The sequence below is a fragment of the Dipodomys ordii genome, unplaced genomic scaffold (genome assembly GCF_000151885.1).
Source record: "Dipodomys ordii isolate 6190 unplaced genomic scaffold, Dord_2.0 Scaffold135, whole genome shotgun sequence".
In the NCBI taxonomy this organism is placed as follows: domain Eukaryota; kingdom Metazoa; phylum Chordata; class Mammalia; order Rodentia; family Heteromyidae; genus Dipodomys; species Dipodomys ordii.
The window spans coordinates 2,219,870-2,242,731 of record NW_012267351.1 but is presented as its reverse complement, the minus strand read 5'-3'; the positions used below and the strand labels follow the sequence as shown (position 1 = coordinate 2,242,731).

Below are 22,862 nucleotides of genomic sequence, written 5' to 3'. Positions count from 1 at the left end.
GCCAAGTTATAGCCAGTCAGAAGCAGGAGTAAAACAACCTGGGGTTTGTCACTGGTGTTGGAAATAGGGGCCAGTGTTGGGCTGAGCCTTCAACTGTAGATTCAGCTGAGCTTCACTGTGGCTCTGATACTATCTTCAGGTAGACAGTTTCAGACTGAATTCAATTACAGGACATTGATGGCATTCACCGAGGAAACTGGCTAGAAAATTGCTTGCTTGGTGTGTGGGAAAATCCCCCTCACATCAGGTCCGAAGTGTAGTGTGGTTGTACTGTGAGAGTACAGTAGAAAAAAATCTGGTTTTCTATTCATTGAACTAAGGGTAATTTCCAGAGCATTCTTTCTTCATCCTCTATCTGCTCATTCTTACTCTCTGTACTCACTTTCTCCCCTTTTCTTCTTTTTCCGGATGTTGGAGATCAAACTCAGGGCTTTGCACAAGGAAGTACTCTTCCACTAATTTATTCTCCATATTTCATAGCATGCTCTATTCCCCACATAATAAAACCATTCAAATTCCCATCTTGCCACACAGAAGCAATACACAAAATGTTAGGGATGAAAAACCGTAACAATGCATCATTTTTCCACTATAAAATGCTTGAAAGAGTTACAATATTATAATATCTGAAGGTATTTGATTATCAGGGTCAGGATTATCTTACCTTGGTCAAAGCCGCCAATAATACCATCTCTAACCCCATTCTATATTTGAATGTAATCCTATCAATGCTTTAAACTGGCAGAAAATAATTTAAAACAATTCTAATGCTTAACCTAACAGAAATGATTTAGCCAGATGGTTCTCAGTGCACTCAGGACAAATCACTCTGATGAAACTCAGCTCATGTTTCTCCTTTCAGTAATCAGAACTGTCCCACAGAAATAGAATTGGGTCTGTATTAGTATACAGTAGTTCTTTCTTTGAAACACTGATAAAATGTAGGTGATGTGAATATAATTTTGCCTTAGTTCAGGTTGCTTTGTCTGCATCTTCATTCACTTTCTCATTACAATCACCATTCCTCCCTCCTCCTTTCTTTCCCCTCAAAAGTGTATCCAATTCTTTTCCAGAAACCATCTTCCTTCCCCACTACAGGTTCCACATAAGCTTGCTTTACTAATATCACCCACCTTTACCCTTCATTCTACCTCTCCCACCCCACCTCTCCTCTAAGCCTTTCCTGTGAGGAAAAAGGGAATATGTTTTATTTTGAGAAAAGTTCTCACTGTGCCCCAGGCTGACCTCAAACTCAGGATCCAACTGTCTTAGCTCCTCAAGTACTGAGATTATAGGTATATACCACCATGCCTGGCTGGAAAGTTTTGAATCACTTCATTGCATCTTTAGAGACTAAAGTCCAAACTCCTCAGCATGTAATTCAAGCCCTTCATGGTCTAGGGTTAATTTACCCGTCGAATCAGTCCCCAGTTTCCTTCTTGAAATTCTTGATGTTCCACCATTCAATTCTCTTGTCTCTTTTTCCTCTTTCACTAAAGTGCTGTAGAAAATTATTTCTTTGCTTAAATTTTCTCCTGCTCTCTGCCTAATAGTCTTACTCATCTTTTGAGATCCAGCTCAAATGTCACTACCTACTCTATGAACTGTGATTCCGAGAGAGTAACACCACTTTACCTCCCCAAAGTAACTCTTACATCACCTACTATTTTGATTACATCTGTCTTTCTGATAGAACATCAGCTCATTCTTTAACTTGTTTAAACATTTTTCGAGTAAATGTGACATGGTAGGCTCTATGCTAAACCCTACAAATTTGGAAATGAATGTCTTAGCATACAATGGTAAAAAAAATCCAGTCTGAAGCTCTTGCTTTATAATTTAGAAGGCATAAAGTCTCTCTATAGAAGGGATTATTTACATTTATATAAATTAATTATAACAGGACATGGAAAAGAAGCTATCAGAACACTTGCCATAGCTAAATCAATTGATAACAATTCACAGCTCAAATAGTTTTCTGTTTCCTCTGGAACTGTTAATGCCTAAAAAACAAAATTCATTCCAGCATACAATAATGACAAAAGAACTTTGACCTTTTCTTTTTTTTTTTTTTTTGGTCGGTCATGGGTCTTGAACTCTGGGCCTGGGTGCTGTCCCTCAGCTGTTCAGCTCAAGGCGAGCACTCTAGCACTTGAGCTACAGAGCCACTTCCGGTTTTCTGGTGGTTTATTGGAGATAGGAATCTCACGGTCTTTCCTGCCCAGTCTGGCTTTGAACCATGATCCTCAGATCTCAGCCTCCTGAGTAGCTAGGATTACAGGCATGAGCCACCAGTGCCCGGCAACTTTGACCTTTTCTACAGAAAAAAAAATCTTAACAGTATATAAAATTATTCTACCTACCCTCCAATCTTGCAAGGAAGAAAATCTTTTGAACTCTTAATTTTTCAAAGATTAGCTTTGTAAGTACAAAATATTAGCTTCCTCAGACACAGGAAAATCATTGTGTTTCCATATTCTGACATGCAAGTATGTTTTCCAATTAGCTTCTCACTGTACTTCTAAGATGAAAATGGGTAATAAAAGCAAACTACTTAACTGAGACATTTAAAGAGTCCAAGAATACCATGCACATTCATTAAAGCAAGAACCTTTATAAGTTTTAAGTATCTTAGGAATTGTATGCATTTCCACAGGAAATTTCCGTAAGATAGTCTATGAGATTTTTATATCTATCCTATTCTTCAACAGTGTATAGGGAAGAAGAGCTGCCTTATTTAGGAATAGAATATTCCTATTTCTATTTAAGAATCAAATTTAACTTCTTTGGGATTAGAGGTTGTGATGTTTAATTTTTTTTACTTTTATTTTTTATGGGTCATGGGCTTGAGTTCTGGGCCTGTGTGCTGTCTCTGAACTCTTCAGCTCAAGGCAAATGAACCACAGTGCCACTTCTGGTTTTTCTGGTGGTTTATTGGAGATAGGAGTCTCACGGACTTTCCTGCCCAGGCTGCCTTTGAACTGTGATCCTCAGATCTCAACTTCCTGAGTAGCTAGGATTACAGGTGTGATCCACTGGCACCCAGTTGATATTTAATTTTGACCATCCACTTAGGTAGGCTAAGAAACACTAAGAAATTAATAAAGCACACCTATAGGTGTGTCTGTGAGGACATTCCCAGAAATAATTAGATCTTGAGGCTCTAACCTAATCAATGATTTAATCCAAGGATGAACTGGAAATTCAAGTAGGATTATAGGGAGATGGTGGAACTGAGGAGGGTGGGGCCTAGTTGGAGGAAGTGGGTCATCAGGGGCAGGCCTTTGAAAGTTACCTTATTCCTGGCCTCTCTCTTCCCTGCTTCCTGGCTGCCATGAGCTACACAGCTTTCCTCACGATGCCCTTCTGCCGTCAGGTTCTGATTTGCCAGGGCCACTGAGGAATGCAGTGAAATTTCTGAACCCGTGAACAAAAATAAATCTTGCCTTCCTTAAGTTGTTCATGTCTGATATTTTTGTCACAGTGACAAAATAGCTGGATAACACAAAGGTGCAATAGTAACTATGGAATTAATTGAAAAAGTTACATTTCTCTGAGATCTTCATATACCCATTCAATAAAAAGTACCCCAAAGCACTATTCTTTTGGGTGGGATAACTGTCGCTACTTGATTAGAATGTGACATTAAATTTACCGTCATTTGAATTCTATTCACTTAAACATATTATTTAATGTATTATATAACGCTTTTTCAGAAGAGCAAACCAGGCTCTTAGCAGTAGATCAGAAGCCAAATAATATGATTTTTCATATCACGTGTAAAATGGTCTCAAGTGTAAGTACTACACTGTGCTAGAAACCTACTCATAATGTATGGCTCTCCTTGGTAGCACATTCTCTAAAAGGACAAAATTAAGACAACATTTCATGTATGGAGGGTAGAAATTAGAAGCTCTCTCTAAATGTACTTTTTTTCTTTCTAATAGTTCTGGCTTCTCCTTTAAAATAGCCAAAGGTTTCAACCAGTGGGGTTGCTACCTTCATATTAATCTTTAATAAGCTAAGTGTTTTAAGCCACATAAAAATTTCATCAAGCATTTCTCAACCTCAGGGAAAACGGAAGGAGGAAAAAAGGTCAGAACATTACTTTCCACTAACGCATCGTCTGGAGTGGGATGCTTTGAAAGCAGCCGAAAACAAATGCTAGGAAACAAGCGCCCAGTTTGTGGCCTGTGCCAGATGGTAAGTTTTTTACTTCTTCATCACACACAAGGCCCCACATTGGGTGCTAATTAAAGTATTATCTTCAAATAGCTGGCCTCTGGGACAAGCATGAGCTTTTTTTAAAATATCCTCAGTTGTGCTACATTCAGTCCATTACTATAAGACTTTCTATTAGAATACCATTTGAGAGTAGCTCCTGATCATTTAACTTTCAGTGTTACATATGTCAATATATTTAAAACACAGATTAAAAAAATTTCCTTTAGATGAGCACATATTAATTCACTTTGATCATATTTATCACCTTCTTTTCCCTTTGCCTCTCTACTTGCCTTCCCCCCTCCCCCAACCCCCCCCAGCCACAGTCTCCCTTTTACATTCATGTTTTAAACAAAAGCAAAAAAGAAGAAAACAAATCTTTAACCTAGTTATTTGTTTTTTACAGTTACATAGCATACTATGACACAGAAAGGGAAGCGGGCTATAAGGAGATTCCTTGAGGAATGGACAGAGTGCTGAGTTCCCTGATCCTTACTGACTCCCATATCTCCCAGATAATGTGATACAGAAGATTACAACACAGACCTACCAACAGAACTTAGCCAAAGCCAAGAAAGCCTGATTCTCATAGTCACGGTGCCTGGAAAAGGCCTAATGTCAGCAAAGCTTTTGGGCAATACTCTAGCCAAATGCTAAGAACGATACGCCTCCTGCCATCCTGCTTCCACCAACATGCAACAGGTTTCCCTGGTAGCTGCTCATAAGAGCACTGAGGGCATTGGCTTGACATCTACAGGGCACTCCACCCAAAAGCAGAACACACATGACTTTCAAGTACCCATGAAACATTCATCAAGATAAACCATATCCTAGTAAGACAAATCTTAAAGAGAAATGAGTAGACATGGTGGTTCCTGCCCAGCGTCCCAGTTACTTGGGAAGCAGAGATGAGGAAGATTGAGGTTACCTCAATCAGTGAGATAGCATGCACACATATGATCTCAGCTTTGAGAGATGGAGACTGAATACCAGTCTGAGGTTGGCCCCAGATAAAGATGGGAGGCCCTGCCTAAAAAGAAGGTAAAAATGACTTGTTTTATTTATGATTAACCCAGATATCCTTTAATGAGTAAACGGTTAAATAAACACTTCAGTATATACACACCATGGGATACTACTCAGCCACAAAGAATAAACTACTGATACACACAACAAATTATGGGGAATTATGCTAACCAAAAAAGTGTATTGCTGGGCGTTGGTGGCACATGCCTATAATCCTAGCTACTCAGGAGGCTGAGATCTGAGGATCACAATTCAAAGCCAGCCTGGGAAGGAAAGTCTGTGAGACTTATTTCTAATTAACCACCAGAAAACCGGGGTGGTGCTGTGGCTCAATTGGTAGAGCACCTGCCTTGAACCGAAGAGCTCAGGGACAGTGCCAACGCCCAGAGTTCAAGCCCCACGACCGACCAAAAAAATTATATATTCCAGACCAAGCACCGTGGCTCATGGCTATAATCCCAGATTTTTTGGGAGGTACAGATTGAGAGGATAGTGGGACATAACTCATAAGAACACCTGCATAATCAGTATTGCCCTATTCCAACAAAACACCAGGCTTAGAATTCAAGTATAATAGAATTCCAGCTATATTCTCCTTCATAATACGATTGATAGGGAACAGATGGTGGTAATGAGGAGGTCAGGAAACCAAGGCAGTGGCTGTGGTTAGAAGGATAAACTGTTCTGCATCTAGACTGGGGTGGCTGTCACAGGCATCTACACAGGTGATAAAACTGCACAGAACTAAACACACATAAATGCACAGAAATATGAAGATTTCAGTAGATTCAGTAAAATCATAGCCATGTCAATTTCCAGGTTGAGCTATTTACTATAGATAAGCAAGGCATTACTACTGGGAGGAAAATATTATCGGGTTGTGGGTTTCTCTTTACATGGAAGTAAAGCTACAATTAGATCAAACTAAAGTTTAAAAAAAGGAAAGGGCAGATACTCAATATACGTATAAAACCAGAAACTAATTGTGAAGCAACATTATTAAATTCAAATACAAAATATCTGACCTGTACTTTTCAAAAATGTCAGTGTCACAAAAAGAGTCTCTGTTAAGAGACTAGACAGCTGAATCGACATATAAGCTGATCCAATCAATCTGGAATATTCTTGGCCATCAAGGACATTATTGTGTTAGTTTTACATAACTTGAAAAAGTCTGTGGATCATATACTATGCTAGTGTTAATTTCCTGACTTATACTCATACTGTGGTTATAAAAGAGAATGTGTTTTGGAGGTGTGGCTCAGGTGGCAGAATGCCAGCCAATGAGCAAATGTGTCAGATTCTGAGTTTGAGTCCTGTTCTCAGAACAACAACAACAACAAAAAAGAATTTATTTTGTTTGGTGTTGTTAACAAAATACAGAATGAAGTATGTATTTAAGGGCAGAGGAGCATTCTGTGTCAAGCATACTCTATAAATTGGTTAAAGAAAATATTTAGGATCTAAAGGTATGGTTCCAGTGGTAGAGCTCTACCCTTGAGTGAAAAAAACTAAGCAATAATGTGAGGTTCTGAGTTCAAGCCTTAGTACTTATATCCAAAATATATATATATATAATATATCCATACATGAAAAAAGAAACAGAACAATATTAACAACTAGAGAATTTGAGTGAAGAGAATATTTTACATTACTCTTGCAACTTTTTAAATACTATTCTGCAATTATAAAGAATGGAACTTATCAAAATAAAAATTTAAAAGTATGTAAGACATTGTACAGACCTGGCACATAATATTTCAAACAATTGTTTTTTAAAAAATTAAGCAGTTCCAAAGAGGTTTCACGTCCATATGTCAGGTTCAATGTCACTCCTTCCACGGTTTTTTCCCCAGTTGCCCGCTCTCATCCCTACCCTCAAGTTACGTAGTTCCAATTTCTATATAATGTACATTGAATATGGCTGCTTTTGCTCACCCTTCCTCCTCTCATTTGTGAGCTTCTCTCATTGTCTCCCCTCCACCCCCAAACATGTTTCTGTTTCCTGATATTCAATTTTAAATTGTAGGGTCTTGTCTTTTTCCCCCAGAAATTTCAATGTGGCAGAAATTTCAATGTGGCCTATTCATGAAGCACTGGGTTTGATTCCCAACAGAGCAAAAACAGAGAAATAGAAACTTCCTGCCTCTTAGATGCAACAGCTTGGAGATGCTAAGTAAACTGGTCAAGAGAAGCAGTATAAACTTGTGGTGAGGCAGCGCTTGACTCAGATCTTTTCTGTGCCAAGCCTGTGCCTCCTGCACTACAATGAAGAAGGATAAGAATCCCATTCCTCAGGACGCACTGGGCTACAAGAAGATAGTACTATGCTATGTAAGCCTGGACTTCAAACCACTCTCCAACTTGTCCGATAGGAAAAGTCTAGCACAGGGGCCTAACAGGCAGACTCTCAGGACACCATCATAACAAAGAAAACCATTCTTTTTTAGACCCTCCAAGCCCAGGGCAGCATATAACCTCTACAGTGTCCTCAGCTACTCACTTAGGATGTGCTGCTGAAATTTCTAGCATGACTGTTTAGGGAGATCTCTTCTACCGTCCTTCCTCCTCATCCTCACTCTTGTATCTGAGCTTGGATATGACAGAGAATTTACTTTTAATTATTTTTTTTCTCCAGAATGGATAACACATAACTCAAATCTCACGTGGGGAAAAAAGATTCACAAAGAAAAGGTATTGTGTAAATTTTCTTCCTCAGCCCTCCCAGATCCCATCTCCAGAAACAATGGAAGGTACTAGTTTAAAACTACAACTTTGTGATTTCACCAAACTAAGGTCATATTGTGACATAAAACTATCTTCCTAACTAGAAGATTATCAGTGATTACTATACAAACAGTGATTTTTTTCTTTAAGGTATTTAAAATATCCTCAAAACATCTACTATTATGCATAGATATATTTCAACACAAATAACTGCAGGTTACATACATTTTAATGAAAAAAATGTTTGTATGATGTCTGATCACAACATATAGATGGATTTATGGCTGCTGAAAACCAATCTCTGTACTTGTAGCTCACCTGGTTCCTGTCGCGTGCATTTGTGTACCTGATCTTCTGAATGAAGTAGAATATGAGCCATGCTGAAGAAATAATCATCAAAACAATAAAGGATATTGACACGAAGACTAGAGAGCCACGGCTGAAGTTCTTTGGGGGCATCCGAGTTCCAACAGCTATTGTCATTTGTACAGAGATGTTTTTCTCCAGATAACTCAAAATATCCTTACCCCTCAATTCTGTTATCATGACAGCAATAATATCTCCAGTGCCTGTAATGTAAAACAAATACATTTCTCAAGTGGCATCTAAACATATAGAAACATTAGATATATAAATATGCTTCTTTGAAAAAAAACTGCAAGTTCTGCTAATGGAAGGATTTGCAGTTTGTACTTTATGCAGAAATGCAGTTCCAATTGTGTGGTACCTAAGGCTTAAACATTAGGCATAAAACAACTGCAATGCTAAAAACCACATGAATTTGTAACTCGATTTTAAAAAAACATATTGTTCAGCCTGTCAAATATAGTAAGAGAGTAAAATGATGTTTTAGACAACAATAGAAATGTGACAAAATCATGGTGGGTTTACATTGCAAGACATTTTCTACTGCAAATGATCTTCAGATAGTCTTACTTTTTTTCTTTAAATTAATTTTGCAGTGCTGGAAATTGAATTCAGAGTCTTGTTCTCTGTGATTGAGCTGTACCTCCAGCTTAATTTATTAAGAAAAAGTGAAAAGTGTGTTATGGTACAAATAGGTACTTCTTGCACTGATTTTCTAGGAACCATTCCTGAGCACTACTGTGTGTAGAAACTATAAGGAATAGAAAGTAGTACACAGCTGGAGCTTAAAAACGTCACTGAGGCAGGATGCACGTTTTAGAGCTACAACAAAGTACCAAATGCCAGTTGGTATCTTTTATAACATTTAAAAGACTAACTTTGGTCTATGTTTAACTGGATTAAGGTCCTTTTGTAGTTTCTTCTAGAACTTGGGCCTCAATCTCTACTCTTTCTGTCCTACTTCCTTCCCCCTTCTCTCCCTTTTGTAGTTAGGGCCTCAAAAGATAGCACAGGTTAATTTACAATGCTCCTGTCTCAGCCTCCTGAGTGCTGGGATTTTAGGTATGTATCCCCACACCCAGAAAACAACTCAAACTTTCTTGAGATTGGTCCAAAAGCTGAGATTCTGAACTAGTATCCAGGATGGTAACAAAAAAAACTTCAGCTTCTAATAGCTGTCTAGAGGTTTGCCCACAGCCATGAATTATGTGTGAAGATAATTATCGTCCCTTTCTTCTCCCCCTCTAAGGAAATAGACAAGTATCTACCACCTACATAACTGTCGGCAACCATACTTTCCTAAACTTCAGCTACCTATGGCAACATGCAACTTTTATAATCTATCTTCTCCAACAGCCTCTAAGAGACTGAAGGTTAGGTTTCTCATTTGGTTTAAGAACAGAGAAAATCAGAATCTGTTATCTGAATATGAATAAAACTTGTGCATGTAAACATAAAACACAAACCAAACCAAACAGAACTCCTAAAACTCAGCCTTTTCAAGTCTTTTTGAATATTAAAATTTTGTTTGGTTTTATATCTTATCATATTTAGCCAAATGGACCATTCTTGTATTATATTGTCAAGACTATGTGAAACACAAAACAAACCGAATAAAAGGAATTTTATAAAAAATGTAACCCAATGGAATATATGTTTGTGTTTTACCTTATTCAAAATTGTTCCAGCCAAATTATCGGAATAGTAGTTTATTAAAATACTGATCAAAAATCTATAAACAAAATCAAAACTGCAAAATTAAAGCAAGCAATCAAGTTAACATCCAATTACTTTCTAAAATAAGAGTTCTGATCAGTAAGTTAGGGAAAATCATAAGATAATACTAAACCAGTTTGACTCTCCATCTAGAAACTTAAGTTTGACTTTTAAAATGTTGTTCAACAGGCAATGGTCTGTGGTGGAAGATACCAGGTATGGCTATAAAGTAACTGAGACGGATCCCACAAACGACACATGACAATCAGTCTCATTGCTTTATAATCACACCAGATACAAATGGTTTTAGAAATCAGTTCTGAGGCTCTCTCTTGAAGACCCAAGCTGGAAAAGGAGTGGGAAAGGGCACAGGTAGCCAAGGAATCAATTCAGGTAAGTGCATTCAAAGAACACTAAATGTAAGCAGCCACTAATTTCAACAGGAAAGCTGTTTGGGAAAAGAAGTGTTTAATTATTTCAACCATGTAGTCAGTGGTATTTATTGAGCACATACTACAACTAAGATACCTAGTATATTAAAAATTTTTTTCCTTTCACTTCTTAAAAAAAAACTTTCTGTGCTTGATGGGCATGAAAAATGAATATGCTTTGAGGGAGAATCTGAAAAGGGCAAGAAAGAGTAACCTAACACAGGTGTATTTTCAATATCCAGCACTGAGGAAAAGTGTGGGAAAAATGAGGGCAAAGGAGACTAAGAAACTGCTCACCCAGTAAAAGAAAACACAATTATAGCAGATCATTTGAATACTAGTAAAGGCATTATTAGATTTTCAACCATGGCAGTTCTCAAATCCCTTACAGAATCTGATGGAAATTATATAGAAAACTCTTCCTGGACTGGGAAGGTGGCTCAGTGGTAGAGCGCTTGCCTTGCATGCTCGAGGCCCTGGGTTCGATTCCTCAGCACCACATAAGCAAAAAGAAAAAAGCCAGAAGTGGCGCTGTGGCTCAAGTGGTAGAGCACTAGCCTTGAGCTGAAGAGCTTAGGGACAGTGCTCAAGCCCAGAGTTCAGGCCCCATGACCGGACCCCAAAAAAAACAAAACAAAACAAAACTCTTCCTAGAAGAAAAGTCTCTTTTTCCCCCCACATCAAAGCCTGCCTGGATTCAGAGACCCTAACTTATTTTTCTTGTGGTACTGGAGTTAAGACTCAGAAGAATGGTTTAAGGGTGCTATAGACGACGCTTGACTTAAAGATTTAGGGACCTCTGACATAGCTTGAGGGGAAGTATTAAAATGGAAAAAAAAATAACCTTCAGGATAAAACCATGGTTAAATCAGCAATGATTGGTAAGAATTACGGAGTAATTAGACTTTCTCCATTGTAATTTTTTTTTTTTTTTTGGGTAGGCTGTAGGGCTTGAAGTCAGGGCTGGCCCAAAGCTAGGGCTCTACCACTTTGAGCCAGAGCTATACTTCCAGTTTTTGAGTGGTTAATAGGAGATAAGAGTCTCACAGGGACTTTTCTGCCCAGGCTGGCTTCAAACAGCAATCCTCAGATCTCAGCCTCCTGAATAGTTAGGATTATAGGCGTGAGCCACCAGCATCTGGCTCCATTGTGATCCTTTAATGGGAATTTATGTTTCCCATTGCTTGAGTCTGGCTACTTCAATATAAACAATTTTATTCTTTTATTTTGGAAAATTTCAAAACTCATATGACAAAACTCTGTAGGAATTCACATACCCTTTGTTTAGATTTGTCAACTGGTACCACTTTGCCCTTTCTATATGTAGTTTTTATTTTTTTCTCCTGGTCTTGGGGCTTGAATTCAGGGCCTGGGTGTTGTTCCCCAGTTTTTGTGCTCAAAGCTAGCACTCTACCATTTGAGCCACAGCTCCACTTTCACCTTTTTAGCTTTTCTGTCTGGGCTGGCTTCAAACTATGATTCTCAGATCTCAGCCTCCTGAGTAGCTAGCAATATAGCCATGAGCCACTAGTGCCCGGCTTCTAATATATCATTTTTATTTATTCATTTTGGCAGTACTCATGTTTGGACACAGGGCCCTGCACTTGCTAGGCAAATGCTCTACCATACCCCTTGCCCTCTATATGTATTTATTTTTGATGAAACAAAAGTACATTGCAACCAACAGAATGTTTCATCCTTAAATATTTCAGCAGTATCTCATATGAACAAGGTTATTTTAAATGTTCAGGATTCAATTATTCATACTTAAAATCTTTACTTCTAACGTAATGCAATTCTTTAAACAATAAAGTCTACATTCAAATATGGACTTGTCCTAATAATAACTTTTATGTACTTTTTTTGTTGAGTATTATACCCAGGATCTACTCAGGGGCTGTAGACACTATGTTGGTTATCTTGTTTTGTTACTCTTCCTTAATCTAAAATAAAATAGTTCCCTAAGTCATATTTGGTCTGTTGCTTATGATGCTGACCTTTTTGAAGAGACTAAGGTAGTCTTTTAAAAATGTCCCTCAATTTGGGTATCTTAATATTTCCTGAAAGCAAGCAAGCTAGGAGGTCATTTTATCTCTTTCCTTTTCAGGTTTGTACTTTTAAAATGTTGTTCCTTATATCAGGAAGCACAATGATGGATTTATTCCTCATGGCAAAGTTTAAGACTTGGTCAATCTTCACTACAAATGAGTATATTCCTCTTTTCAATTAATAAGTAGACCACGGACAATGTTTGCAAAGCATATGAATAGCCAGTTACTCAATAAGCCTTCACTCAATGCTTGTATCATCCACAACAAAGCAATTGCTGAATTAATTACCATAATGGCACTTGTAAGCTGTGATTTTTCAAAAGCTGCAATTTCATCTATATTTGATAAAATGATTCTGTAATTTTCTTCGTGTCCCCTTTCCTCAATGAATAGCTGAACTGCCTCATTCCCAACAATTCTATTTTTCAATGGAGAAAAAGATGAATGGAAAAATATTGTAATACCGCTATGAAACTGATTACAAATTAATTTTGAGAAGCTAGCAGTAAGAATCTCAGCATTAACCTCCTTTTGGATTCTGGAATGTGAATGTCTAGGACCAAATCTCAGAAAGATACATACTAGTAAGCTTACTTGTTTTCTAATAAAATAATATCCCTATAAAAATCTTATCTACCATAGATTTTATACCTTCACAGATGAATTTATCTGTTAAGTCCAAATCACTTACCAAAGTTCTGAGGAATTTCAAAACTCAGAGGCATAATCTTAAGAAACATCACATAAAAAATGAGGGAAATGCTTCATTACTACATTAAGTCTCTCCATTAATTTTTTTATAACTTGGTAGTTACCAGTAATTATTTTGTAACTTGGTAATTACTACTGATGGTATTGTAATTATTTCTGTAAAACTCCACAAACTTTATGTGTTAAGCAGAACACGATATACATTAAATGAAAGAGATTAAAATCACTTTAAAGTTCAGAAGGACTACTGGTGAGAAATAAGCAGGTATAATTCCAAGGACTTTCTATAATACTCTGTAGCTGCAGAATAGGCAAGCCCTAAACATATAATCTAAATCTTATAGAAAACTGGGAGCATTGTATTTACTCAGAACCTAGAACCTTCAAGATGACATGTTGGCCCAATGTCTCATCATCACCTTAGTTATTTAACATACTTTTTCTGTATTGGTCCTGAGACTTTGATCTCAGGGCCTGGGCATTTGAGCTTTTCTGCTCAAGGCTAGTGTTCTACCACTTGAGCTCCATTTCTGACTTATGGGTTTAATTGGAGATAAGAGTCTCATGGACTTTCCTGCTTGGACTGGCTTCGAATTGTGATCTTCAGATCTCAGCCTCCCAGATAGCTAGGATTAAAGGTATGAGCCACCAGCATGTACCTGGCCTGGCATACATTTTTTATACATATAAACAAAAAACCCAATTAACAGAATATAACCTTACAAATCAGGAGGTAATCAGTCACTGACAGCTTCTCTTCTCTGAGTCCATTTAAACATTCTCAATTTTCCCAGTAATGTCCATTGTGGCAATGAAGACTAGAGTCATACTGCTGTACTTAGCAATCCTTTTGTTTTGCCTTAAAAAAAATCCAATTTCTGTCCCTTTGGAGCAGTTCCTTGGTCTTCCTTTAATACTCATGACCTTGGTACTTTTGAAGATTACAGTCCAGTTCCTTTGTAGAAGGTATTTCCTCATGGCTAGATCCAGGTCATGCAACTCTGGCAGTAACATCAGAGAAGCAACACTGTGCTCTTTTTCAATGAATACTAGCAGGTAGCTAACAGTTTCATCCTTCCCATTATTGATGGAGTTCCCTTTGATCATTTGTGATAGTGATATCCTCTAGGTATGTGAACCATGAAGCCACTATGGGAGGTACTTTGCAGCAGGTAAATATTCTAGTCTTCATGAAATGTTTAGATCAGTATGGGTTCATGTTTTTAATTTTATTCAGTGGGTTAAGTAGTTTCTATGACTCATTTCTTGGGCTGATAGTAACCTATAAAGAGATTAAGCCTAACTCTCCCTTATAGTAATGTGGAAGCCCAAGAAAGGGCTCAGTAAACTGAACCATTAAGTTCATGGATGGCTGGATGGTAGGAGTGTGACTTCTCATTTCTGGAGTATGAGTTTAGAGATAAATAGGGGGGAAAGCTAAAGTATCCAGGTAATAACAGATTAGATTTGAAGAAGTAAGCATTAACTCATTCTTGGCTTAATATAGACACAGATGGCTAAATACAGAAATATTTATGGGTATGGTTACATCTATAAAATACAGAAATATCTGAGTTTAGTATGGACATATTTCTATCAATGCACACCTAATACCTAGATAATGACTTCTATTCCCCATTCTCCAATGATGTTTAAAGATTCCTTAGAGAAATGACTGCCTCCAGGAGTGGGATAGAAAATACATGTAAGATGTATCTCCTATCAGCAGATAGTAACTTTTAGCATCATAAAAGACATGCTCAAAAAACTAAAGAAACCAAAAATTCCAACACTCACAGTAGTAGGGGCAAGTCAAAAGACACATGAGCCAACTGAATGAGTTCTCAATGGTCAAAGCTAAAATAATCTGACTAATAAAGTCATGTTGTGCTATATTCTAAACTGTAAGATAAATATGAGTCTATACTGGGAAAAATGACTGGATGATTTAAATGGAAAAGAGACAAGTCAAGAGACAAGTCACCCACACAAAGGAATTCTAAATACTATATAGATACCTGCTCTAAGGTGATTAAGCCTAACATATCCTTTCCAGATCGGGTTACAAATAATGACTTCCACAAAGTTATGTATAAAAGAGGGAAAAGGAACTTTATAGTAGAGAAGCCTGATAAATGCTGTACCTTAGCCAAGGGATCAAGGCCAGGATCAACAGTGATAATTCATAACAACATCATGTAAACCTGATATGATGTGACACTAATGACACTTTACCTTTGGGGACTTCCATCCCCAAACTCATGCCACTAGTCTAATTATGGGAAATACATCAACATGTCCCAGTTAAGGGACAGTCTACAGTCTACAGTACTGGTCTACCTGACCAGTACTCCTCAAAATTATCAGGAAAAAAAAGGGAAGTCTGAAACTATCACAACCAAAAGAATCTAAGAAGATATGGTATCCTGGTGGGGTCCTGGAACAAAAAAACATCAGGTAAAAACTAAAGAAACCTTAATACAGTAAGGGATTTATTAGCTAATAATTACAGAATTATTAATCAAATCTGGTTCATTAATTTGGCGAATATACAATACTAATTTAAAACATTGATCACAGAAATAATGGTCACTCAGATCTATCTTCACAATTTTCCATAAATGTAAAACTTAAAGATTATTTTTAAAAATTCAACACGTAAAAAGTTAAGGTTCATAATTACACGAACTATCAAGTTAAAAATGGCTTCCATTCTGTAACCTATGAAACTGGTTTTTAAGCCAGTATCCCAAATTTGTGTGGATCCTTCATATTATTTTAGCTTCTTCCTCTGCTGCCAATGGGGTAAGGATAAGTATAAGGCACACAAAAAAGCAACCATGTGATGAGTTCTATCAGCAGATGGCTAGTAGATAAGTAGTCTCAAATATCCTCAAGGTGGAAGGATTTCTCCATTTACTTAAGAATTATAAGATATCAGCTGGGCACCAGTGGTTCATGCCTGTAATCCTAGCTACTCTGGAGGCTGAGATCTGTGGATCACAGTTCAAAGCCAGCCCAGGCAGGAAACTCTTATCTCCAATAAACCACCAGAAAAACAGAAGTGGTGCTGTGGCTCACGTGGTAGAGGGCTCACCTTGAGCTGAAGAGTGCAGGGACAGTGCCCAAGCTCACAGTTCAACAAAATAAAAATAAAAAAATTAAGAGATATCAAGGAAAAATTAAAAACTATTGGAAATTTCTAAATGAAACCATTTCATTCAACTTTAAAAGCCCTATCTATCTATCTATCTATCTATCTATCTATCTATCTATCTATCTATCTATCTATCTCTATCTATCTATCCATCTATCATCTACCTATCTATCCATCCATCTATCTGTCGGGCCAGTATTGAGTTTCTGAACTCTGGGCTTTGCATTCTTGCTTCTTTTCTTTATTTACAGATGGCGCTCTAACACTTAAGCCATGATTCAACTCAGCATTTTGCTAGTTAACTGGAGATGGAGGTTTACAGAATTTTCTGCCTGAGATCTTCCAGGTCTCAGCTCCTGGGTAGCCAGGATTACAATTTTAAGCCACCAGTGCTCAGTACTATGTTTATATTTTAAAAGCTACTGCTTAAGTGTTTAATTTTTGTTGCTGTTGTTCTTAGTATGGAAGTTTTTGAACTAGGGACCTTGTGCTTACTAGGCAGGCACCTGACTATGTGAACCATATCCTTTAGTTATTCTTACCCTGGGCAGGCCTGGACTGCAATCCTCCTATTTAGGCCTTCCTGTGGCTGTGATTGCCACAATGCCAAGCTTTTTAAAACACTGAGGTAGGGCTAACTTTTTGCACCATCATGATCCAGCACAGCCCATGATGAGCTCAGGAGATTATAATCTCTCTGCCTCCTGAGTAGCTGGGATTGTAGTGTGAGTAATCATACTTAGCCTTTTTTTTTGAATTTCTAACATGCTTTAAAAAATGTATGAAGTACATGGAACATGTAGGAAAAATATTTGCAAACCAGGTAAAAATATACATATACAATTCAATTTCTTTACCACAGGAGTACAATTAAACTGCATGTTCTATCTTTTCTGGAGTAATAAAATCAATATTTAGAGGCTAAAAATCCTTAAATGGTAACACAATAGTGCATTATTCATTTCCTAGATTTGCTTTTAGTACAATGCTAACAGACTCACATTAAGTGGTCCAAATTATTTGATATTTAAAGGTATTGTACATATTTGTTGTTTTTACTTGTTCTCATAAAGTATGTTTTTTATATTTAAAGTGAATTTTTTTTACATTTTATAAAGTATGGCACTGTCCTATTCCTTGTTAGATAATGGGTACAGAGTTAAATACTTTTTTCAAGAGAGTAAGATGGAAAAAGGAGAAGAGCCATTCCACTTAATTCTGTAACTCTGTTTACTCAGCTAAAAAAGCAGCATAAGAAGCATTTGATACTGCTGATTGACAAAAAGATTAGAAAGCAACATTGTTTGGTTCTGAATATCCACATATTCTTAAAAACATTTAGCTAAATCTAGATATTTCCAATTAGACAATGATCTGAAACAATTTAAGACAATAAACAGTAACAGTAAAGACTATATAAATTTTTTAAAACCCGGAAAACAAATCCTTAGGTTTCAGATGAATGTGCATTATTTTAAACTCTCCAAGAGCCTGTAACTTCCCCTCTATACTACCACATATCCGCTAGCTACATGACAAAGAACTCATAGTGCTAACTAGATGTAACAAGTAAAACCACATATTGAGCAGTCTTTCCTGTCAATGATATCACAGACACTGCATTGGGAAAGATGTCCTTCAGCCACCAGATGAAGGGCATTCCTTAGAAAAAAGTATCATTAAGCTCTAAAAACAGTGCTGACAGAGAAAGAAGACAAAATACTTAATATGGTATTTTAAGATTATAAAATATATTCTTAAGTGAGAAGAAAACAAAACTAAGTATCTTATAATTGCATAAAAGCATTTGCATGTCTTTGTGTAGATGGATATTTCTGGTTTTATTTATTTTTCTTGACCCAGTGCTGGGTCATATGGTAAACTGATGTTTGGCTTTTTTTTTTCTTTTTGTGCCAGTCGGGGGCTTGAATTCAGGGCCTGGGCACTGTCCCTGAGTTTCTTTTTGCTCAAGGCTAGCACTTTACCACTTGAGTCACAGCGCCACTTCTGGCTTTTTCTGTTTATGTGGTGCTAAGGAATTGAACCCAGGGCTTCATGCATGCTAGGCAAGCAATCTACTAAGTCACATTCCCAGCCTGTGATGTTTAACTTTTTAAGAACCTTCTAACTGGTTTCCAAACTGGTTGTGTCATTTCACTTTCCCACCTGCAGTGAAGGAGGGTCCAAGTTTCTCCATACTCCCAATAAAATTTGGTATTGTTTCACTTTTTAATTATAGTCATTCTGGTAGGTAAGAAATAGTATCTCATTGTTTCTATTGCATTTTTCTAATGATTGAGATATCTAAGCATTTAAAAACCAGCAAGATAATCTATCTTAATTCAAAGTTATTCTTTCCTTCTCAAAGACAGGAAGAAAACTATTGCCTTGAATCCAATGTTCCCACACTGAGATGTACCCAGTTAGACTGCCCCTAGGATTCCCTAAGAACTGAAGTTATAGGACTCCAACAAACTCTGAGGAATGAAAAAAAAATCACATTCGATATTTTATTTCTGATTTTTAGTTTCAGTTTTTATGTAATCATGAGTTTACTTTTTTTTTTTTTTTGTCAGTTTTGAACTCTGAGCCTGGGACACTGTCCCTAAGCTCTTCAGCTCAAGGCTAGCACTCTACCACTTGAGCCACAGTGCCACTTCCAGTTTTCTGGTGGTTTATTGGAGGTAAGAGTTCTCACGAAATTTCCTGCCTAGGCTGGCTTTGAACCCCGATTCTCAGATCTCAGCCTCCTGAGTAGCTAGAATTACAGGTATGAGCCACCAGTGCCTGGCTATCAGTTTACTTTTTGCTATCAGAAGAAAAACATTTTAGTTCAAAAGGTTTACTTTGAAAGGAAGACAACAACTCACAGAACTATAAAATTTAAATTCATCTGAATTATTCTATCAAAATATTAGCATTAATATTTTAGTATTAATGACTCAAGATAAGCAAATCCTTATTTTAAAAAAGAAAACAAAGCTGCCTAAAATATATTAAGTAAATATTAAAAGAAGAAAAGTTAATTCCTTAAATAAAATAGTAGTTTGTTGGTATTAAGTTTTGTTTGTTTTTGTTGCTGGTCCTAGGGCTTGAAATCAGGGCCTGGGCACTGTCCCTGAGCTTCTTTTGCTCAAGGCTAGCACTCTACCACTTGAGCCACAGCACCACTTCAAGCCTTTTCTGTTTATGTGGTACTGAGGAATGGAACCCAGGGCTTCATGCATGCTAGGTAAGCACTCTACCAGTAAGCACATTCCCAGGCCTGGTATTTAGTTTTGAACTGAGGGTCTCAAGCTTGTTAGGCATGTGTTCCACTACTTAAACCATACTCTCAATCCCTTTTACCCTCATTTTTAGGGTTTTTAAAGATTGATTTTTACATTTTTGCCAGGGTCAATCTCAAACCTCAAGCCCATTTATTCCTTCTGCATATCTGGGATCTAAAATCTTTAAGAATGCAAAGCTAAATTTTATTGAAGTTTGGACTTTAACAGAAACTTAAAGAACTTAAAGAATGAGCATCAGTTTACACGTCTTGGCCTACTGCTCCTGTGCCTTACCTGTTCCAGTCTCTGGTAAGACGGGGAAAGAACCTATGTTGTATATGGTTATTGTGAGGACTAAGAAACATACTTTAAAAACTCAAGTAAAGAAGCGTATGGACAGGGGCTGGGAAGGTGGCTCAGTGGTAGAGTGCTTGCCTTGCATGCCTGAGGCCCTGGGTTCGATTCCTCAGCACCACATAAGCAAAAAGAAAAAAGCCGGAAGTGGTGCTGTGGCTCAAGTGGTACAGCGCTAGCCTTGAGCTGAAGAGCTGAGGGACAGCGCCCAGGCCCAGAGTTCAGACCCCACGACCGGACCCAAAAAAAAAAAAAAAGAAGCGTATGGACATAGTAAGTACTCAATAAATTTCAACTTATCATGAAAACCTACATTAGGAATATCCTAAATGTTCCCATAAGAAATGAAAATACATCTATTATTGCAAGTTATAAACTGAACAAAGAATCCTTCCAGACAGGTGATCCTTGAGAATCCATAACCTAACCTGCTGACTGATGGATTACAAATCAAATACATTATCTTTCAAAGTTATCAGGCAAAATGTAGAAATGCAAAACAACTAAAAGACTCAATCACGGGCAGTTATTTAACTAGTGCAGGTTTTGTAAGTTGTTATAATCATTATTTAAGGAAAAATTTACAAGTAAATCGTAAAACTAAACCTAAATAATTATAGAGTTATCCTGAAAATTATGATTTTTATCAAAGGTAGACTGTTTACCTACAAAGCAAGAATTTTTAAAAGAAAAAACAAAACCTAGAAGCTCCTTTCTTGTTTACCTGGATGAGTCATGGTGACTGGCTCCTCTTTGGATTTATTATTATAGATGACTACAGCAACGGCATTGTGGAAAGCAGCCCGTGATATTTTCTCTTTAAATGTGCAGTTTCCTCTCTGCAGCAAGGCAATCCACTGTTTGATATTAGGAGGAACAAGGAATCGTGTTTGAGGATCACAGCCCAGATGATCAGCAACTAGAGGAAAACACACATATACACACACACATTAAAGATAAATAGAATCAGGGCCTTATCAAAGTGCTCACTTCTTCTCTGAAAACTACAGTACTTCAGACAACTCAACACCAGCAAGGTTATGAATATATACACAAAGGACATTACAATGAATCTAATTAATGTGTGTACCGGGAGGAAGATGCTCAACTACATGTACTATCTCTTGCCTGTAATCCTATCTACTCAGGAGGCAGAGATTGGGAGAATCGTGATTCCAGACAGCAATCTTACTGCTGTGGTTACTTTGGAGATAAGGTTTCACTTTTGCCCATTGCCAGACTAAACCATGATCTTGCTATTTACATTTGCATTGATAGCTGGATGGTTAGACTACACCACCACATCTAGCTTTTTGTGTTGTTGTTGTTTAGATGGACTTATTTTGACCTAGCTTGTCTGGAACTGCAGTCCTTCCAATCTCAGACTCCTGAGCAGCTAGGATGACTGGCAGGTGCAACCATACTCAGCTATTACTTGAGTTTCATGAACTGGCTTGGAACGATGATCCTCCCAATCTCTCAGCCTCCCCCTGAAAAGTTTAAGTAGTGAAAATTGTATGAAAGGAAATAAACATATTCCTCTAATTTGTAATTATTTTACAACTTATTTATATTAAGATACACATACTGCAGAATCCAAAACAAATGGAAGAATAAACGTCGTATATGAGAAACATTAAGTGTAGAAAAGTTTTAAATATATGTAATTATAATTCTACAAGGAAACAGGAAAGATAAAAATGTGAAGAAACACTGAAGGAACACTTCAAAACAAAGAAGAGTTAAAAAAATAGAGGGGACATATTCTGTATCTTCCTGTCCACATGACACAAAAAGACACCCACATCATATGGTGGCAGTACAAACTGCATGGCCACAGTTCTAAATTTTGGACACAGTTTATTCCAGTACCCATACGTGCATTTAAATCTCTCAGATGAAGTTCCTCAATTTTTTATTTCATACCTATGGCCATCATAGCTCTGGGAAATCTTAAAGGTGCTCTTCTCACACTTCCACCCACACATTTAGACCAGGTTAAAAATAAAGGAAAGCGAAGTCCCTAAGGCATCACAGAAGATCAGGGTGCAGACTGTCAGCCTACATGCAGTGGCAGAGGCTGGAGGACCCATGCCTCCCACAGTCAGTTACTGCCAGTCCTGGGTGTACTGGGGGAAGACAGAGGAAGAGGAACACAATACACTGATCCAAAAGGTGACAGAAGAGGCAAGTTAATCATAAAAAAATTAAGCATTAAGAGCTGGAAGTGTGGCTTGAGTGATAGAACATCTGCTCAATGAACATGAGTCTCTGAGTTCAAGCCTCCCAAAAGCATCAGTAATAAAATATAACTAATAAAATATAACTAATAAAATATAACTACACAATATAAAGAAATGACATCAGTCAGGAAATGTTTGATTTCCACATATCTAAAAGTAGACTGCTTAGCAAAAGATATAAAATGCTTCCAGTAGTGATGTCACTAACTTCATTCATTAAATATTTTCCTCCAATTTTCTTATAATTACTATAGTGAGGGATCGGAACAAGAGCATTCTTGTGACCAACAGTCTCGGAACACATAGGAGTATTCAGGATGGAAGACGTTTCCACAATTTCTTGCGACTGATACTATCTACAATTTCTGTATCAGTAAAGTTAAAATGAGGGTGCTAGGATATAGCTCAGAGGTAGAGCTACAAGTGATAGTGTTTGAGTCCTGTGTTCAATCTCAAAGAAAATTTTAATAAATCAACAAGGCAGAAAAAAATCCTATGTCATGATTTTAGTAGTCAACTATTAAAAGACCCAGCCATCACATTACAAAACTATAAAATTCTGAAACAGATTGTTTACTTCCAGTGCT

At 37.3% G+C, this 22,862-nt stretch overlaps 1 protein-coding gene across 1 annotated transcript in view; it reads right to left on the bottom strand.

Annotated features, from left to right (window-relative positions):
- The window catches only part of Rnf130 (ring finger protein 130), a gene marked incomplete at its 5' end in the record, with an annotated part of 87,648 nt that overhangs the window by 39,302 nt on the left and 25,484 nt on the right, over positions 1-22,862 (bottom strand). Inside the window, 2 exons of the mRNA XM_013030883.1 lie at positions 8,296-8,546; positions 20,757-20,951. Of these exons, the coding sequence (XP_012886337.1) occupies positions 8,296-8,546; positions 20,757-20,951 (446 nt within the window). The remainder of the gene's footprint in view (positions 1-8,295; positions 8,547-20,756; positions 20,952-22,862) is intronic.